General features: G+C 41.9%; 2 protein-coding genes across 2 annotated transcripts in view; one reads left to right on the plus strand and one right to left on the minus strand.

Annotated features, from left to right (window-relative positions):
- Positions 1 to 277: 277 nt before the first annotated feature.
- On the plus strand, positions 278 to 3790 carry chac2 (ChaC, cation transport regulator homolog 2 (E. coli); the record flags this gene model as incomplete). Its single annotated transcript, XM_080516810.1, has 3 exons — positions 278 to 412; positions 1419 to 1454; positions 3222 to 3790. The coding sequence occupies 3 exons, from the start codon at positions 278 to 280 to the stop codon at positions 3621 to 3623; spliced, it is 573 nt and encodes a 190-aa protein (XP_080372936.1). The 3' UTR covers positions 3624 to 3790.
- A 2449-nt stretch (positions 3791 to 6239) lies between these two features.
- Positions 6240 to 18549, minus strand: part of psme4b (proteasome activator subunit 4b) — a gene marked incomplete at both ends in the record, with an annotated part of 38500 nt that continues 26190 nt past the window's right edge. Inside the window, 14 exons of the mRNA XM_080517802.1 lie at positions 6240 to 6374; positions 8325 to 8458; positions 8622 to 8760; positions 9813 to 9968; positions 12450 to 12578; positions 12894 to 12979; positions 14771 to 14973; positions 15170 to 15301; positions 15507 to 15598; positions 16933 to 17037; positions 17169 to 17321; positions 17586 to 17711; positions 17812 to 17878; positions 18335 to 18488. Of these exons, the coding sequence (XP_080373928.1) occupies positions 6240 to 6374; positions 8325 to 8458; positions 8622 to 8760; positions 9813 to 9968; positions 12450 to 12578; positions 12894 to 12979; positions 14771 to 14973; positions 15170 to 15301; positions 15507 to 15598; positions 16933 to 17037; positions 17169 to 17321; positions 17586 to 17711; positions 17812 to 17878; positions 18335 to 18488 (1811 nt within the window). The remainder of the gene's footprint in view (positions 6375 to 8324; positions 8459 to 8621; positions 8761 to 9812; positions 9969 to 12449; positions 12579 to 12893; positions 12980 to 14770; positions 14974 to 15169; positions 15302 to 15506; positions 15599 to 16932; positions 17038 to 17168; positions 17322 to 17585; positions 17712 to 17811; positions 17879 to 18334; positions 18489 to 18549) is intronic.

The following is an 18549-nucleotide window of genomic DNA, read 5'->3' on the forward strand; positions in this document are numbered from 1 at the left end:
AACGTGTTTTAGCACAACATTTATCTTGAAAGGGATTAAGCGGACTTTGCGACGTTTGCTTGTGCATGGTTATGTAATAGAGTTTGACTTAACATGTGACTTATCAGATAATTTCCTTCACAGCGGCACTCTCGTAAAAATAAATATCACTTTATATGTTAGACATACTTTCATGAGCTCTTTGATGAGTCGTAGTTTGTAGAAACAACCTGTGTCCTGCTCGTCCAGCTCGAACCGTCCCAGCTGTCGTCTCGTCCGGTTAGCTTGGCCCGTCATCATGTGGGTTTTCGGTTACGGCTCCCTGATATGGAAAGTAGATTTTCCTTACGAGGAGAAGAGAGTTGGTTATATAAAAGGCTTCAGCCGGAGGTTTTGGCAAGGCAGCACCGACCACCGTGGAGTCCCTGGCAAGGTGAGTTTATCATACAGGCTGTGGCAGCCTCGTTAGACTTCACAAAAACCTTAACTGTCATAATAATGCGTCGTTTCTGTGTCGTTTCAAGCCAGGGCTGGCTTGAAACGACACTGAGGGCTGGCTTGACACCAGTTTTCTGTTTCTGTTGGTAAGGATTCTTATTATTATTATTTTTAAGCCAATTCGAGTCTCAGTGTCAATATAATATACCGTTTCCAAGAATATATTATCTCAAATATGTCTGATTTGACCAAAACAAGCAGGTCTGTCACAATCCATAATGCAATATCTCCCCAATAGTGTGAGCATATATTTGATCCATTATGTTAAATAAAGCTGTATTTCTTGAATAGCCATCTAAACTAATATTCAGTCATTGATACTCTTCAACACTCAATCCTTCACAATTGTATTACATTATTAGGAAGTTATTGGCTTCATTACATTCAGAATGACCAAAAATTGCTTAAATTATTTTGGATAATCAAACATTTTTGGTGTATTAATAATCATTGCAAAATTACATTATACTCATTGTCTTATTGGATTTTAATAGCTTCCATTAATTGGATGTGTTGAATTGTCTTTGACTGCTATAAAAAAAAAAAGTTTTGGATAACAGTTTTTATATTGGCCGTTTCAGACTGGTATTGTTCCACATTGTCAAATGATTCATACAACAGGTCATGAAGTCAAATAAAGAAGAGCTATTTAAACCACACATCCTCCAGTGATGGCCAAGCAGGAAACACTGACCTGGATTTGTGATTAAAAGCTTCTGACTTGCAGGACAGGATGTTGGGAAGCACCAGCTCCCTCCCACTGTGATGACAATATGTTGTTGTAGGGGTACTTTTGCCCACTTCACTTAAGTAACAAGACTTTTAGTAACTATGTGAATGTACCTGCAGTGCAGTGGCTCCACACTTGTCATGTTCATGCATTTTAAATGCATCGTTTACCTTTCCAAAGTGTCTAACCGTCGTCCTGTGCCCTTTCACAGCCTGGACGGGTCGTCACGTTGGTGGAGGATCCTGAGGTGAGTTTCACAGTTTTCTTTTCACGTTCGATTTTACTGGACAGAATTTCGTGTATCGAACCAAATAAATATGCTTGATTCATGCCATCAAGTCCATTGTTACTCTATAACAAGAACATTGTTTTATAACTTGGATAAAATGGTCAAGTTATTCTTTGGCCATTGTCATTTTCTGCCATGAAACTCTCGTTTATTCCAGCTGTAAATTTGCAGACACATTTTCTACAGTGGCAGATTTCAGCTCTTTGTGAAGGTTTTCAATTTGATTTAGGTCAGGGCTCATTTTGGGTCATTTTAAAACAGTCCATCTTTTTTTTTTTTTTTTTTTCCTTTTTCCAATTCTCTGTGCTGCTGGATGTGGGTTTTGGGTTATTATCCTGCTGAAAGACCCCCGGACCTTTCCCTGAAACCTCTTTTCCTGACACCGGATAACACATTTCTCTCTCAACGTTTCTCGGTAGTCTTCAGATTTCCTCGTTTCTTTGATTCAGTCAAAGCGTCCAGTACCAAAGGCAGTGAATGCAGCTGCAACAGCATTGTAGAATCTCTACTTTCCTTTAAAGGAAGTCGGCTGTACTTTTTCTTAATATGATTATTTCAACAACACAGAGCTCTGCTTTGTTTTGGAAACATCCGTTTGCCACTTGATCCAACTCAGCGTCATGAGGTGCGGCAGCCAATGCCAACCGACTGACGGTGAAGGGAGAGTCCACACCGGACAGAGGCAGATCAACACTCACAGATTTATTTTTGCTTGGAAAGTATTAATACCAGTATTTCTTTATTAATGGATTATCAAACTCGATGCTATGACATCTGACTTTTGATAATTGCACCAATCAAGCCAGCGACTTCTAATAATTTGACATAGATTCACAGTTTATTCAGTTTTCATAGCTAATTGCTAATACAATCCCGTTTTAATCACACAGTGGTAATATTTTAGGACTAGCTGAACAGTTCACCCACTGCTACATCATCTCTGATAATTAAGAGCTCGTGTGAGACGGGCCAACGACTAACAGTACCACCGAATGAGGCAAGAATGTGAAATCTATCTGAACAGAGAGTTCTCGTGTTATGTTCACCTTATATACTGACTCCACAAGCTGCCGGGAAAAAAAAGAAGTTTCTTGTAAACAGGCCGCGGTATCACATAAAGACGATTACAAGGTCAACAGGCGCTACTCGGAAGATGAGATGAGGCCTCCGCCGCTATAGTGAGGCGAGGCAGCTACACAAGTGTGTACTCAGAGGTGCATGGGAAGAATGCCTGCAAGTATTTATAACCGGTTTCGAGTAATTGCTTCAGCACGAGCGCCATACGTAATAGAGAAGAGTTCAGTAGTCCAGCTGAGAATACAGTTGATTGAGCCGTCTTCGATTAATGGAGCACGTTATTTATGAAAAGAGAAAATATTGAAATAAGTTTAATTTAAGATGATGTTGGCACTTTTTTTTTTTCTTTCTTTCATTTCATTGGAAAGAGAAGGAAAGCTTTATATCTTGGAGTGATTAAGAGCGACTGCATTTTGTGATTATTTATTAACTAAAGTGTGAAATTGATTTGCTTTCTTTTTTGTTTTTTTTTTAAATGTATGAAATGCCTCCATAAATTTCCCCAAATCCCGCAGTCTAAAGGGCGCAAGTTGTACTTCTGTACGAGCTCAATGCATCTGATTCATGTCGCATTTCATTCCGTTCCCGTCGTTGAAGCGAGTCAGGCTTCGCAGCTCTCAGACGAAACGTCTCTCCCTTCTCCGTCAGGGTTGTGTTTGGGGCGTGGCCTACAAGCTGCCGACCGGCCGAGAGCAGGAGGTCAAGCGCTACCTCGACTACAGAGAGAAGGGCGGCTACCAGGTCATCACGGTCACCTTTCACCCCCGTCCATTGCTCGGCCCCTCACCCAGCCAGACTCTGCTCTACATCGGCTCGCACGGCAATCCCGACTACCTCGGACCCGCCCCCCTGGAGGAGATCGCCAACCAGATCGTCAGCTCCACCGGGCCGAGCGGGGAAAACACGGAGTACCTGTTTGAGCTGGCCGATGCCGTGAGGACTATCCTGCCCGAGGACTCCGACTCGCACCTGTTCTCTCTGGAGACGTTAGTCAGAGAGCAGCTTCAGAACGGATTGAAACACTCGTACCGGGTCCATTCTGATGAATGAGTGCAAGCTGGTAGATTATTTATACAATAGGCTGATTTCTATCTCAGGGTTAGACGATGAAGACGATATGTTGACCTTGTGTCGCCAGAACAAACACGTCACGGATCAAATGCGTGTCTTTTTTTTGAGTCGTTCATAACAAGAAGAAACAACACGCCTGTGGAACACAAAGCGTGCTTTCAATAAAGCAACACAGACGGAGAAGGTTTTTAATGAATGTGTGTTTTTTTCTTTTAAATGTATCATTGAGGTCGCAATTTTTATCAATATACTCAAAAACTGCACTCACCTGCTTCATAAAAGTGAGATACACGTGATACAAAACAGCATTTAAATTCAACTGACCCTACTGTTTTATCTCCAACTTGCATTAACTGGTGAAGTTCAGTTTTGGACCAAATACTTGGACAAATAACGACTTTACCTCCACGGCTGTAATTTGTCTTAAAGACTAATTAGCAGGTGTTCGGCATGGTTAAGCATTAATGATGACGGACATTGTAAATATTTCAGCCGATAAACATCGGCGCGTCAACATCACCATTGTGAGCATGTCAGCATGTTAATGCTAGTGTTCAGCTCAGAGCACCGCTGTGACAAATTGCAGCCTTTCAGAGCAGCGAGCGTGGCAGGAGCTTTCACTCCCCTCCCTGTCTTACTTTGCTTGGCCTTATTTTTGCCACGCAATCTACCACGCAGTTAAAAAAAACAACACATTACCATTAACATAATGGTAGCTCCATTATATTGCCTTTTTGTGGGACTAATGTGCAATAGAATGATTAAAAAAAAAAAAAAAAAAAAGACAATGTTTCCAAGAAAGTTGTAATTCACTCTCTTAATCTCTCAAACTGAGCTGGAATATTAAGTTTGGAAACATAATGATTCACACTTAAGCACCTTTTGTCGAACATGTCCAAGGTTACTCATCGAAACTAATAATCCTAGTCCACTTAATACCGAGTGTAGTTCTCTCAAATATAAAGAGCAAAAAAAAATGCAGTTTTCACCATCGCACTCGCACGCAAACACACCTTGTTTAATCTTTTCTCCGTGTCCCCGTCTGTACCCAGCGGCCCAGCGGCAGCAGCAGCTACGAGCTTATTCTCATTCAGCCCGCACACCCCTCGGCACATATCAAACCATATCAAACGCCACCGCATCAGGAAGAAGCATGTACAATAGAAATGGTGACGGCTCTGTCTGTGATCGCGGCCCTCGTTCACACACCCAACAGTTACCACTGTTTATTGGCTCGTGTGGCATCTGTGCCACATTTTCTGGACACGGAACTAAAAAAAAAAAAAACACTCCCCCATGCAAGAAGAAGCCTTTAACGTTTGAAGCTCCGCACAGGGACTAATGTGCAGCAATGGTATGCAGATGCACACAGATAAAGATTTTTCTTTTTTCTTTTTTCCAAGGTCAGTCAGTTCTGCAGCACATCACACTCATTCAAAGGAAATGCACCTCGCTTTAAGAATGATGCAATGGATTTATTTAACAGGAAACGGTACATTTCCAGTGCTGAGCTATTAAACAATATATTTTGCTGTACAGCAAGGGTTCTCATCGGGTGGAAGAACGACCCCCCCCCCCCACACCCTTACAGAGCTTTGTCACACCAAGGAGGAGTTTCAATTGTTGAGATCCACAGGCAGCCCAGCGCATAATTCTTCTCATGTTTTTATTAAAATATCAAGTCGTCGTACAGCCATGATAACCGTTACAAGGTTTTGTGTTAAAGCAATTTTTTTTTTTTAACAATTTCAATCTATCTGTTAAAAGTATTATAAATTCAGTCTGAATATTGTTAATAATTTCTTCTCCAAGATGGATGGAAACAGCAATTAAACCTGCTCCCCCAGATTTATCCTGTCCCTGTAGCTCTTTAGCGCCCCCTGAGGGAGCGCCCTCCCACGTTTTGGAAACCCACTGCTGCGTAGGAATAATAACTTTTTACAACATATACACGTTAGTACCTATTGTAGGTATATATATTATCTTTAATATACAATTTATATCAATATTACATACTGTACAATGACGCCTTTCTTTCAAGATAATGATGAGATTACAATTTTGCTGTATCTAGTGCTATTGCTTTCAGTTTTTCTGTTTTAAATCTTCACGAGGTTCTTTTTTTGCATTTAATAAATGCATGGATTCTCAAAGGAACATAAATTATTCATTAAATGAAAATACAACAGAGTGAAATACTGCGAAACCAGCTGAATTGAGGTATGTGGCAGATGTGGGCAAATCAGTCGTTGAATGTGTTCCACAAGAACAACAGGGAACTAAACGCAGACCTTCATGTCTAAAGTGGCCACCTTTGGGGCTGCTGAGCTGCTTGGCGAGACAAAACAAACAAGCCAAGTTAGTTAAATATTTGAAACCATTTTGCCCAGATCTGCTTTCCCTGCAGGGTTTACCGAAGGCCAATAGTGGCACATTGAGGTTCCAGAGGGAGAGCTCCCGGCCAAGACTATCAGACATTATTTTAACGGGCTGCGCAGAGGCCTGGAGTCCCCAGCAACACTAAAAGGTGTAATTATTTTTCCTGTTGTAGTGGTCAGTCAGTCTGCGGAGGAACCTGGGAAGGCAGATGGCCATCTAGGCGTAGTAGCAGGGTGACACCAGCAGGTCTGTGAGCACGAGCAGCTGGTCATCGGTGAAACTCTGTCGGTGCTCCTGCCAGTTGTCGTGGTGGGTACGCCTGAACTCCGAGAGGGTCTTCTTCACAGTCTTCTGAGGGGGTAAAGTGGGAATTAGTATGCATGTGTCAGTCTCTCTCCCAGAAGGTAATGTCCGATAGAGAATGCAAGCGCGTATGTTCTCAAACGACGCTGACTACACCACAGCGGACATGTGCTCACATACTGCACCCGTCACATTATGGAGATATATTACCTATCTCAAAGATAAAAAAATAAAAAAAATAATGCTGCTCTAAATATTAAAGCATAAAGTAATTAGGATAAATACACATGTACAATACAAGCCAAGGTAGTGTCGTGCTAATGCCTCATTTCGGAATCGAGAACAGACCCCAAAAAAACACCCATTTCTTTTATTTTGAATGCTTTTGCCTTGACAATCTGTGGGGTGTAGCAGATGGGTGGTGATGTAAGTTTTCCAGGTGGCACAGAGGTGTCACCAAGACTAGTGGGTATTGTGAGAAGATCACGCTTTCAAATCTCAGCTGGATTGTTCTGTGTGGAGTTTGCATTTTCTCCCCATGGGGGAAATCTGGCTGCGTTTCCAGGGTTTGCAGTCTCCGGCCCACTGCCCCTCGTACTGTATGGGTACGTTAGTTGATGTTTACTATGAATAGGATGAGTTAAACACAGAGATTTCCCAAAGGCGATCAATAAAAAACACATTGTTTCGTCTTTCTTTTGCACAAGAAATCCGAACATCTCAGGCCATTAACGTTTAACAGGTAGTCACATTTTTAATAGTCCGTCTTTCATATTTCAGGGCTTTACGAAGTTTTAATAGTGCGTTAACACAATCTGGTAACCTCAATGCCAGAGGACCAATATTTGTCGAGCCAAAGGAATCTGGCTCATATATAAACAAGACGTAATGTGTTATTCAAAGCCAAACTTGTAGACTAATATACATCAGCCCAGAGGGATGTGCTTACTTCTTTGTATTAGAACATTCCCATTAAACTCTGTATTAAACTCCTGCCATAAAGAAGATGTTGATAGCAGCTCTTTCTCTTGCTTCATTTGTTTTGGGCATTGAAAAAAGTAAAAAACACTCACCCACTATTATCTATTCTTACGATAAAATCTACACTTAGGTTTTATAGAGGAAACTAGAACAATGCTGAATATGACTTGCAAAGTGAAGAGTCCCAGCATTTGAGTGGTAAACAAAGCCCCGCTCCCTCGTGATAATCCGGATATGCACAAAATACTGTAAAATGCAGAGCACAATCCAACAGCTTCAGACGGTCTTTGTCGCATTGGTCTAATTTGTTTACACAAATTAAAAACTAATGAGCAAACAGTTACTTATTAATGTTAAAATGCCGGATATAGCGGTTTAAATATGCAAAGAAGGAATTATTCAGAGTAAAACAAGCTTGGAGTGAGTGGTTCGATGGGGTAACAAGGACGGAAAAACAAGGAAAGAACTGATGATCACTATAACTAAAGATGTATTCATGACTTAAACATTGTGAACATTTGTGTTACACTAACATCTTGAAAACAACAATCATGTTAGATTTTAAATAAAGAAATAACCCAAAGTAATCATATAACAGATTATTTAGATCCCTTGAAGAAAACAAGATATGTTTCCTGTTACTATTCTGCATGAAATGTACTATTTTTATACACTGGAATTTGCACACATTATTCTTTATAAATCATCCAGTTACAAATATTTATGCACATGCATTTTTTTTCCAAACGTATGTTATTGTATTTTCTTTGTCATCCTTTTCACTTTGCAACAGTCGAAGCACTAAATTATCATCATTATTGGCGCCCCAACACGGTAATGCTTTATTCACACTCTGCTCTACGGATTACATTGTATGTCTTCTTCATGCCTCAAGTAAGGCCAAAGACACAATTTTCTCCTCAATTGGACAATGAAATTGTATTCTTTCGGCTCGCACTGTTTTCCGTGCTGAGTGTTTACACACGGCGCTGCGAGTGTGCCTCTGTGTGTGCGGACCTCTATAGGCTGGGGGTCGTTGAGATGGTCACCCAGGTCCATCAGTATCTGAGGCATCCAGTCTGGAACGTCGTAGGGGCTTGACAGGATGCATGCGCTGAGGCCGAGCACTCCGGCATGGCGCCGCACTAAATCTGCACACACACACACACACGCACACAAAAGAGAGAGTTTTAATGGCCCATGGAATTCCAAGGTTCACAATTCCCCTAGGATAAGAAAGGGTAATAGGGCAACTATTACTGTGATTGCCTCACTGTGTGACTGGGACGTGCACGGAAATGTGTGTTTGTGTACCTGTGGAGGCCAGCTCTCCCCTGGCCTTGGGGAGGCGGGTCTGACTCAGCGTCTGGAGCTGTGTCTGCAGACTGGAGTCCAGAGGGAAGAACTGGCACTGCAGTAAACCACTGAGGGTGGTGCATGCCATGTCCCTCACCTACAGGGATAGGGAGAATGGATGGAGGGGGGGAGGGAAGGACAGCGGAGGGATAAAAGAAGAAAAAAAAACATAAATCAGGAGAGATAAGGAATATCAGACGCTTGAAAAATCACAACTGACAAAAGAGGAAGGCAGCGGAGAGCACGGGGCGGCTTTTTGGGGAAGAAACGGATACACAATTCATTAAAAGAAACGAGTGCAAGAAGATCAGGGGCAAACGAGGCACACGGGACAGAGATGAGCAGAGAGGGAGGAGGAGGAGGAGGATGATGAGGAAGATGATGAGGAGGAGAAGGAGGAGGGATAGAGGCTGAGTTGAACTGAGGTAAAATTCACTTGCAGAACTGCCTTCCTGCATCACTTTGCATAAATTATGAATAAGTGCTGAGTGATGTCTGATGCATTGAAACAGACAATGATACAACGGCTGAACATTCACCTGCGGTACACTCACGCACAGTTAACAAAATATTATGGGAAGTAACTGTGTTTGTAATTTAGACAACATGGTTTAAGCACAGTGGTTATCGATTTCCACCTGTGCTGTGTATCCAGATCAATGGAGGCAGACAGTTTAAAGGCTTAAAAGCCAGACCAGTGGGACATGGATTGTACAAAAGCTGACGTAACTTAGTATGAGCACAGCCTATATATCCTGTACTGCAGCAGTAAAGTCCACTTTATTGCATTCAATGCATAGACATTGATACGTAATTTGGAGGATTAACAGTCTAAATAAATCAACACATTTTTGGGACTTCAGTTTGATTTACGATGCTATTTTTAGATCACTTAAATTACCGCCGACAAAGGAGTGCTCGACAGCCATGGTGCTCCATCAACATCCCTGTAACTACAGTGAGGAATGAGGTAGACCGTTATTTTTAAGCAACACCAGTGAACAGAGGAGAAGGATTAAGATTCAGAGAGGAAGAGACGAGGGAACAATAAGAGGCCCTTTATAATCTTCTGACAATTACACCTAACGGAGGTGCATTGGCTGCATAAAACCTGCATTTGCTGCTTTTTTCTTTTTGTAAGTGCATCACCTCGAGCTGTTCATCAAGCAGCAGCTGCATCACCAGCGTTTGGATGCGCAGGATCTCAGCAGGCACACTGAGCAACGTAAACAAGTTGTAGAAAACCATGATCTGGAGGTAGGTCAACACAGAGAAGCGTGCGTGCCATGATCTACTGCCCGCCATCTACAGAGAAGGGAAGAGATCACAGGAAGGACATAATGAGAGAAACGGAGACGCACACAGAGGATCAGAAGATGATATCTTCTGCAAACGAAATCTGCTGTGGACACAAGCTATTATGTGTGTGTACACAGGGTCTATATGTTATGTGCACAAGTTATTAGCTTCTGTGAGGATGTTCATTTTGTATCGGTTTGTGAGTCTCTGCCATGTAATTAAATTGCACTTTCATTTCCAGTGCAACAAGAAAACCCTTCAGATGCAACAATCCTTTAGAAAATGTGTGAATGTGTTGACACAATTGAAATATTTTAATCTGAACCTGCCTTTCACATAGCCGAGCATGACAGAAAACAGCCCTGTCGGTCAAGCTTGACGCACTTTAATTTTAATGGACAACAGGGAGAAGTGATGGGGAAAACTTCTCACATTTACATTGCATGTATTAGTACACAGGCCTGCAGACCATTAAGGACTCCCGGTGATTCACAGTATAGGCTTCAGAGCGCTCAGTACACAGATGGCAACGACTTCACAGCAGACAGGGTTTCTTGAAAACAGCAAATTACATCTGGCATGCCGGACTCACATGAAAACCTTTTGGTGTGGGCACCTATTGATGGCTTCTTACAGAAAATCATTTTCCTACTAAATAAGTAGACAGTTTCCAGGGGGGTGGGGTCTCTACAGAAAGAAAACCTCCAGGTAGCTGTTTCCAACTTCAGTGCAGGTTAGCACTGATAGTTAGGCACTTTTTTTGTAAACAAAATTCACCTGCTTGCAGAGGAAAAGACTGCACCAATGGCACTCTGAGGGCTTTAAAGCTTCCCTAAAAAACCAAGACTGGAGCCAGCAGATGGCTGAAAATGTCACGGTTAACTAATTTCTCTGTAGTCATTATGTGCATTCATTAAGATAACTTTGTTGTGTTTTTGCTCCACCATAAAGATGGGAGAGAAACTATATGATTTTTTTTTTCTTAAATTACATTAAATCTCTCCAGTTTCAGCTAAATCAACTCTATTGACTGAAACATTTTTGTTACTTTCTAAATTGTTAACTACTATATTTCCACCATGGACTTTAAACAAAACCACATTTTCATTCGATTCCTTTAAATTAAAAAAGAAGTGCAGCATGGAAACGGAACAACAGGTTGCAACCATATTCAAAACAATGAAGACATTTCACAATAATATGAAATCGAAAAATAAGAGGAGAGAAAAAAACGTTTTTAAAGTGGTTTGGTAGTGGTAAGGTGGCCACATTTTGTGGAAATCACTGATCTTGTTACGTGGTGAGTATGTTAACTTTCCTACCTCAAACAGGCAGCGTCTAATTTGGCAGCAGGACTTTAAAGCAGTCGACCTTTTTTCCCCATTAAGAGAATATTCTCTGTAACTTTAACAAGCTTCTAATCAGATTGGCCCTGGGAAGTTACCACACTTCAGGATCTGGTTTGTGTTTCCCTAATTTTCTTTTCTGAAGTTTCATGATTCCTTTATGCTTTTGGCCCAATTATTACATTTTTCATTTCTTTTTTGTTTGTTTTTCTAGTTTGCCAGGACTGTTTCCAGTTTGTTCCTCATGTCAGTTCCTTCAGGTTTTCTGTTCCAGTCTGATTTCTCTTGTCACCCCTGTCTCAGTGTGGGTATGTGGTTCTCCTTTTGATTTTCCCAGCCTCTGATTGTGCCTGCTGTGCATGATTTCCCTCCCCTTGTATGTGTGTATTAATACTCTGCTGTTGGTTTGTCTGTTTAACTCATGTGGTTCAGTTCCTGGGTTCTCTGCTGTAATCTTTTGAAGATGTAATTTGTTTTTCTCTGTGGGTGGGTTTTCTCCCACAGTCCTAAAAACATGTGTTTAAGGCTAATTGGTGATTGTGAAAATGCCTGTAGGAGTGGATGTAAGATTGATTGTTTTCCTTGTGATGGACTGGTGATCTGTCCAGGGTGTAGCCCGTCTTCACCCATCGTCAGCTGCCTTTAATATGCACAGACTGTATGAGAATTGCTTTCATTTAATTGTATGACTCACTACAGGAAAGTGAGCAATGAAACAATTTGATCAAAAGCATGCGCAGCATAATCTATCCTGCCTTACAGCCTGGGTGGAGGTAACCAAAACATGTCACCGCAATGCTTTTTCCATTTCATCTACCATCAAATATGAAACTTGAAACACGATGGGAAGTTTTTCGAAATGGATTTACGATTGAAATTTGCAACAGGGGTGCTATTCACATAGAAATCTACCTGCTAAAATACTGCAAGCAGTACAAAGAAAGCAAATTGAATTAGCGTAGGCTGTTTTAGTTGAACACAACACCTTGGGCAGCATTAGGGTTGGAAAGCTGACAGTAGGCAGGTGGGGCAGTGTGTGTGTGTGTGTGTGTGTGTGTGTGTGTGTGGGGGGGGGGGGGGGGGGTGGAATCTGTGAGTTGTTATAAGTATCTTTGTGTATATATGTGTGTGTGCATATTACCTCTTCGAGTGCTGCCAGAACCAGAGGGATGTGCTCAGGATACAGCAGGCCCTGGGACATGAGAGAGAGACACGTGCGCGCATCCTGCTTCATCTCATCATAGCTCTCATCAATCTCCACCGGGGCAATCTGCAGGGAGAGAGAAACAGCAAGAGAGAGAGAGAGAGAGAGAGAGAGAGAGAGAGGGAGGAAGATGGAGAGAGGTAGGAAGACACACAGCAACACACCATTTTGAGTAAATGAAGAGAGAAATTGAGTTTAATGGGCAAGTAAGATTGAGTGGGTAATAATGCTGTGCTGGGACCTGTGTGTGTGTGTGTGTGTGTGTGTGTGTGTGTGTGTGTGTGTGTGTGTGTGTGTGTGTGTGTGTGTGTGTGTGTGTGTGTGTGTGTGTGTGTGTGTGTGTGTGTGTGTGTGTGTGTGTGTGTGTGTGTGCTCTCTTACCTTGAAGAGTAGAGGCAGGAGTTGAAGCTGCTGCTGAACAGGAGTGGTGAAAGTTCGCCCTGCACTCGCCATCAACCATTTTAACACTGCAAACAGCACACACACACACAAAACACGTACATGCAGGAGTGATTCTGGGTTCCTGCCAAATAATAAGAAAGAGAGACTTGCTGCTGTGACCTTACTGCATTGCTCCGGTAATAAAACACAATCTATCATGATTTAGTATCTAATGACTTGTATAATTCCATAACCAGATATTTGTCCGTGTAATAGAGATTAGAGTAATGACAGAAACTGAAAGATCAACAATGTGAAAATATTAGCATGAAAAAATGAGATCTAAATTCAGTTGTTGGTGAACAAGAGCATGCATACATGAAAGCAGCTGTGAAATGTCCTCCAAGGGAATTAGGGAATAAAGAATTTCACATTTATGTTTTTGGGATTATATATGAGGAGGATAAAGCCTGGCTTTGGAAAAAAAAAACAGGACTGAAGGGATGAGAGTGGAGATAAAGTTCAAGAGTGCCAGAGTTCAGAGCTTGTGTGTATTGTTTTGTGTCAGGTAAAGTGAAAATACATTGCAGAGTCAACAATATATGTCAACACAAGTTGTATCGAGTTTCTTCTAAAGGCGATGATTTGTCTTTAATTTAGACAGTCTTGATTAGTCTTGTCCAGAATTGTGAACACAGTTGTATTATTATAGTATTGCTGCGACACATGAGCATTTCCTGAAAGAAAATAGATCTATGTGCTTCTGACAATGGTAACAAAACAGCTAAGATATAATAGCAACATGCAGACCTCAGCAAACAGCTCTTTTCAAAGGCAAGTTTACATTTACTTAGGGTCTTGAATGCATCACACGTACTGAGGTTAATGTTAATGTTGCTGGTTCGGGATTATTGAGCTGTGCCTATAAACTGCAGCTCTGTAGCTCTACAACTGTCTACAACCTTGCTTAAAGTTGCAGCTGAGTTGCTTATGACTGACAGTATATTTACTTTAATAATGATTAAGCACTAACTTATTACTTGTCTGTGTATGGTGAAGAATATCTGGTAAATTAGAGCAAATGTGGTGTTCAGGAGGAGAGTGATGATTGATGTGAGGCGTCCTGAGACACCACGGCAACAAGGAGTTGCTGTGGTCCTAATATGACATAACACAGGTGAAGGGACTATTTCAACAATAATCTCTCAATCTGGCTTTGTTGTTACAGTTAATAGTGAGTAAAATTACATTTTGAATGCGTACGAGCCAGTGGGTCATTTGAGTTCAGCCCATAACGATTGTAGCATTCTGTGTGTATCTAATGATCATGTGATATTGGAGAACCAGATTAATATACAACTAATTTGTCAAAGTGAGTAGTGTTTATTTTCAAAGAACCAACCCCTGAGCTGTGTATATCATCTTAGAAAGAATTAAACAAAACAGAGGAAAAAAGAAAACAAAGCGATAACAATGTGGAAAAACTGCTATCAGCCTGACCAGCCAGAAACTGAGAGAAAAGTGAAATCAATGATAAACTTTGGTTCAAAGCACCGACCTGTGGGGCCTGTACAAATTATATATTCTTTTAGAGGCAGCCTCCCAAATATTGAATTTAAACTCTTTTCCATAACTTCGTTTTGAAATGCTTAAACAGACATCCTCGAAGTTCGCCTTCGATCGACACGTCACTGCGCTTAGAAGTATACTTGAAAGGTGAGCTCAAGAGGGAGTCACATCATGTTTAAGCTGCCTTCGGTATTGTCGGTCTACTTCAACAAGCTGTCACGGTATATATGCGGGGTATATGTTCTCATCCCCGGCCTTCACCACATCCATCCAGCACACACTGCACATGCTCGCATCCACATTCTGACCCGTCTTGAGCAGTTTGACAGCCTGGGTGCGCTTGTCCGTCTCCTGGGTGTTCTCCTCGTGGACGTGGTTGTGGATTTCCGGCTCCGATGTGAGGGGCTTGAGCCGTTCAAGGACCCGGGTGACGAATTCTGCCACGTGGGGGGAGGAGGTGGGCCGAGTGTGGGGCAGGGCCACGTCGATCATGAAGATATAGGTCAGGACACTAGAGAGAGATGAAGAGAGAGCGAGAGAGAGAGAGAGAGGGAGAGAGTGGCAGAGGGAGAGCAGGCAAGGGTGGAGGGACAACAGAAACAATGGAAGGACTTATCAATAAAGAGAAGCAGACACACAGGTGGACTCGCACACAATTATATTTAAATCCGATCAAGTAATCCAAGGAAGATGAGGAGATTTGATACCTGCCGATGCGCTCCCGGACGTTTTTATACACCTGGGTGAGCTTGGGCTCCAGGTAAGCAAGTAGCCTGTGAAGCAGTTCAGAAACTCTCCACTGCTGCTGGGCCAGACCTCCCTGAAGCACATACAGAAAACTGACAGAGACAAAGAGGGAGGGAAGGGGGGGAAAAGGGTGGAGGGGGGGGCTGTTGTGTTACTGCGGCACATAGGCTCAGAGCTTGTCAGCTCGGGTTACCGCCGCAGCCTGAAATCAGAAACCTCAGAAATATTGGAGACGACGTAAACACATGCTGCGCACACATGAAGACGACCATGCACACGGACACACACCCGACGTACCTGGCATCTCTGAATGAGCCGCCCTCTCCGCTCAGGGGGCTCTCCATCAGCAGCTCCAACAGCCAGTGGAGCTTTCTGGGGTCCCTGCCCTCCTGTCGGATAACATCCAGCACAAAATACTTTAAGGAAAACTATTTCAGGAAGGCAATTTGCTCTTATATACTGAGGATATACGTGGATATACTTCCGCTCATCCCTTTACCCCTGAAGGAAGGAGAGGAGTCCCTGGTTCAAAATAACACTGGGAAAATATCCTCTTTAAAAATAAGAGAAAAGCTAAAAGTATTATGTGTTTTCTAGTTGAAAAAAGTATATATTCAAGATGAATGTGGGCTTGTATCTGTTTTAGACACAAATTAATTATAGAAAATGGATTGCAATATGTTTTGAAAAAGTAAATAACAATAATCCAGAGTGAACACAGCATTCTTGTTGAAAGTAGTTCTAAATGGTTACTAATATTGCCAACATGTATAGATTTAGTAGATGTACAAACTATGTACAAAGCTCAGCAGGAGAAATATAATTAGTTGAGCAAGTAATGGACAGTATAAATCAGGACTACCAACCTTTAACTTCAGCCTCAGAGGTGGATTTATTACTTCTTGTAATTGTACATTCATAAAAATCAAAGAATCCATGATTGAAATGTTATGTTGATCATTGAAAAGGGTACAGCCGTATAAAAGAATATTTTCCTTCCAATCTGTTCACCGGATTGATGAATTTAACATAAAAATATTACAATCTGTGAAAAACAAATGAAACAAGTGTATGTTCTCAAAAAAATGCCCAGTGCTTCTTGTAAGTCATATTTCGGGTTTCTTTCCAAATAATACATCATATAATAGAGCAGTGTATCCTTAACTATTTAAGCTATAATTAGTCAAATGTGTTATTTTTGAAGGCACAAAAATGTATTTTACACTGTAAATATCTTTAGATAACAATCCGGGATGTGGTATTTCAATGACTACTTTAAAAAGAGTTTCGTAAACATCAATTTTAGGGCTGTTTGCATGCGCCCTCAGGAAAAAGATGACGAGATGCTTCAAATAAATCACACACGTATAGGAGAAACATACTAATATTTCATAACGTGTCGTGCTTAATTTACTTTTGGGAAGAAATCAAATAGTAAATAAGTTTTAAATGCCGGATAGAAGTATTACAAAGTTTTTAATAAAGCAATAAATATCAGATCAATATCATTTCATGAACTGTTTCACTTCAGGATTAGCCTGAAATCAATGGTGTGGGAGTTTAGGGTTTAGGGTCTTTATGTATTAGAAATCATTATATTGGCGCTTTTTAAAAAAATTATTGTGTTTTTGCTTCTCACAATAAGAGATTTACTCAGACTTCCCTTTAATAAGCCCTAAGCTGTACTTTGTGTGGTGTATTTGTATGCGTATGAGCAACTCACACAAGCAGTCGCGATGCAGGTGCCCCAGTCTGTGTAGGTTTCCACTGTGATGTTGGTTAATGCTGTCCTGATCAAGGGGCACAAAAGCTGCCAGAGCCGGTCCACCTGAGCATGCACGCACACAAACACACGCACAATAATGAAAGTTGTGGTTTTTTTTTATTATTAATATTGACTTTTCTTATCGAAAAGCGGCACAGTGTGTATGTTTGCGGCTGTGTGAGTGTCTCCCGCACCTTGCTGAAACTCCAGAGTTTGCTGCCTCTGATTAGTCCGGCAGTAATCTCACACACGCAGCGCTGCGAGCTCTCATGGGGGTCACCGGCGAGCTGCTCGAGGTGAGGCCATAGTAACGGCAGGAACACGTCACCATAGTTACGAAATAGCCCCTGTCGATCAAACGTGAAATGCGGGTGTTTTCGGTGTGGAAGAAACAAAGACATTTTCTTTTGGCTGGCCAGAAAAAAAAAAAAAAAGGACAGATTACAGTCATTTGTTTGATGGAAGTAACCTGAAGCCATGAATCACAAACATTGATGACAGAAATTGCAGCTCTGCGGGGTTCAAATCAGCCCCGGCCACCGGTGTTACGTTGTATCACTCTGTTGTAAAAGGTCTGCCAGATCGATCTGGGATGAGAATTTAAATTGCACCTTGAAGAGACAGAAGCGTCGAGGGTTGAAGCTGTCTTTTCCTTTCCGGTCCTCAAGAGAGAGAAACTCCATCAGCTGGTCAATAAACTCTGGGTCCGAGAAATACTCAAAGATGATCTTTTCACTCTGAGTGATACAAACACAAAACGCATGCAAGAATATGCATTAGTAGTAGTAGTAGTAGTAGTAGTAGTAGTAACACTGAGGCATAATTGTGAGAACGCACCTCACTCATCTCCTCATATGGCAAGTCATCTTTTGGCTTTTCAGAAGCTGCATAGATCATCATTTCTCTGAAAGGAGAGGCAGACAAAGAGGAGGCTGCCGTGATTTATAGATAACAACACAAGGAAAAAAGAAAATCCAGATAGACACGTACTGTCATCAAATAAGCAGCAAGGATAAATGAATGATTATAAAGTCAGTTAGTCAGCAAGCCGTCCGCACACTGAGCCAGCCATCCAACCCTCCACCTATACATCAATTCTTCTATCTAGGCCAAGCACCGAGTTGTTCAGTCAGCCTTATCTGGGCCAGACCATGACAGGAAGTCAGTTCGACACTCTGCTAGCCATCCAGCCCCCTCAGATCAGTCAGACACAAAGCCACAAAGACGGCCATCAAATTAACCAGGCAGTTAAGTCAATCAGCTGCTCATTCCAAGCAAGCCGTTAATCAGCCTCCCAGTTTCTAAATCCACTTCCTCGACTCACAGTCGTTTTTTGTGTGTTTTTTTTTTTTTTTTTTACCTCGGCCATGAGTAGTAGCCCCAGTGTGTCTTCTCCACAAAGGGCTGCGTGTCCCACTGTTCGTCAGTCAGAGGCAGGTTGTTGCTGTCGTACTGCAGCCACTGGTTGCCCTCATGATCACCGACACACAGCCCCTCTGGATCTTCAACACCACCTACAAACACGACGCAAATGTATTAAACAGGGGGAGCACATCACGATTTAAGCACCTCTGG

This window comes from Blennius ocellaris, assembly GCF_963422515.1.
Source record: "Blennius ocellaris genome assembly, chromosome: 21".
In the NCBI taxonomy this organism is placed as follows: domain Eukaryota; kingdom Metazoa; phylum Chordata; class Actinopteri; order Blenniiformes; family Blenniidae; genus Blennius; species Blennius ocellaris.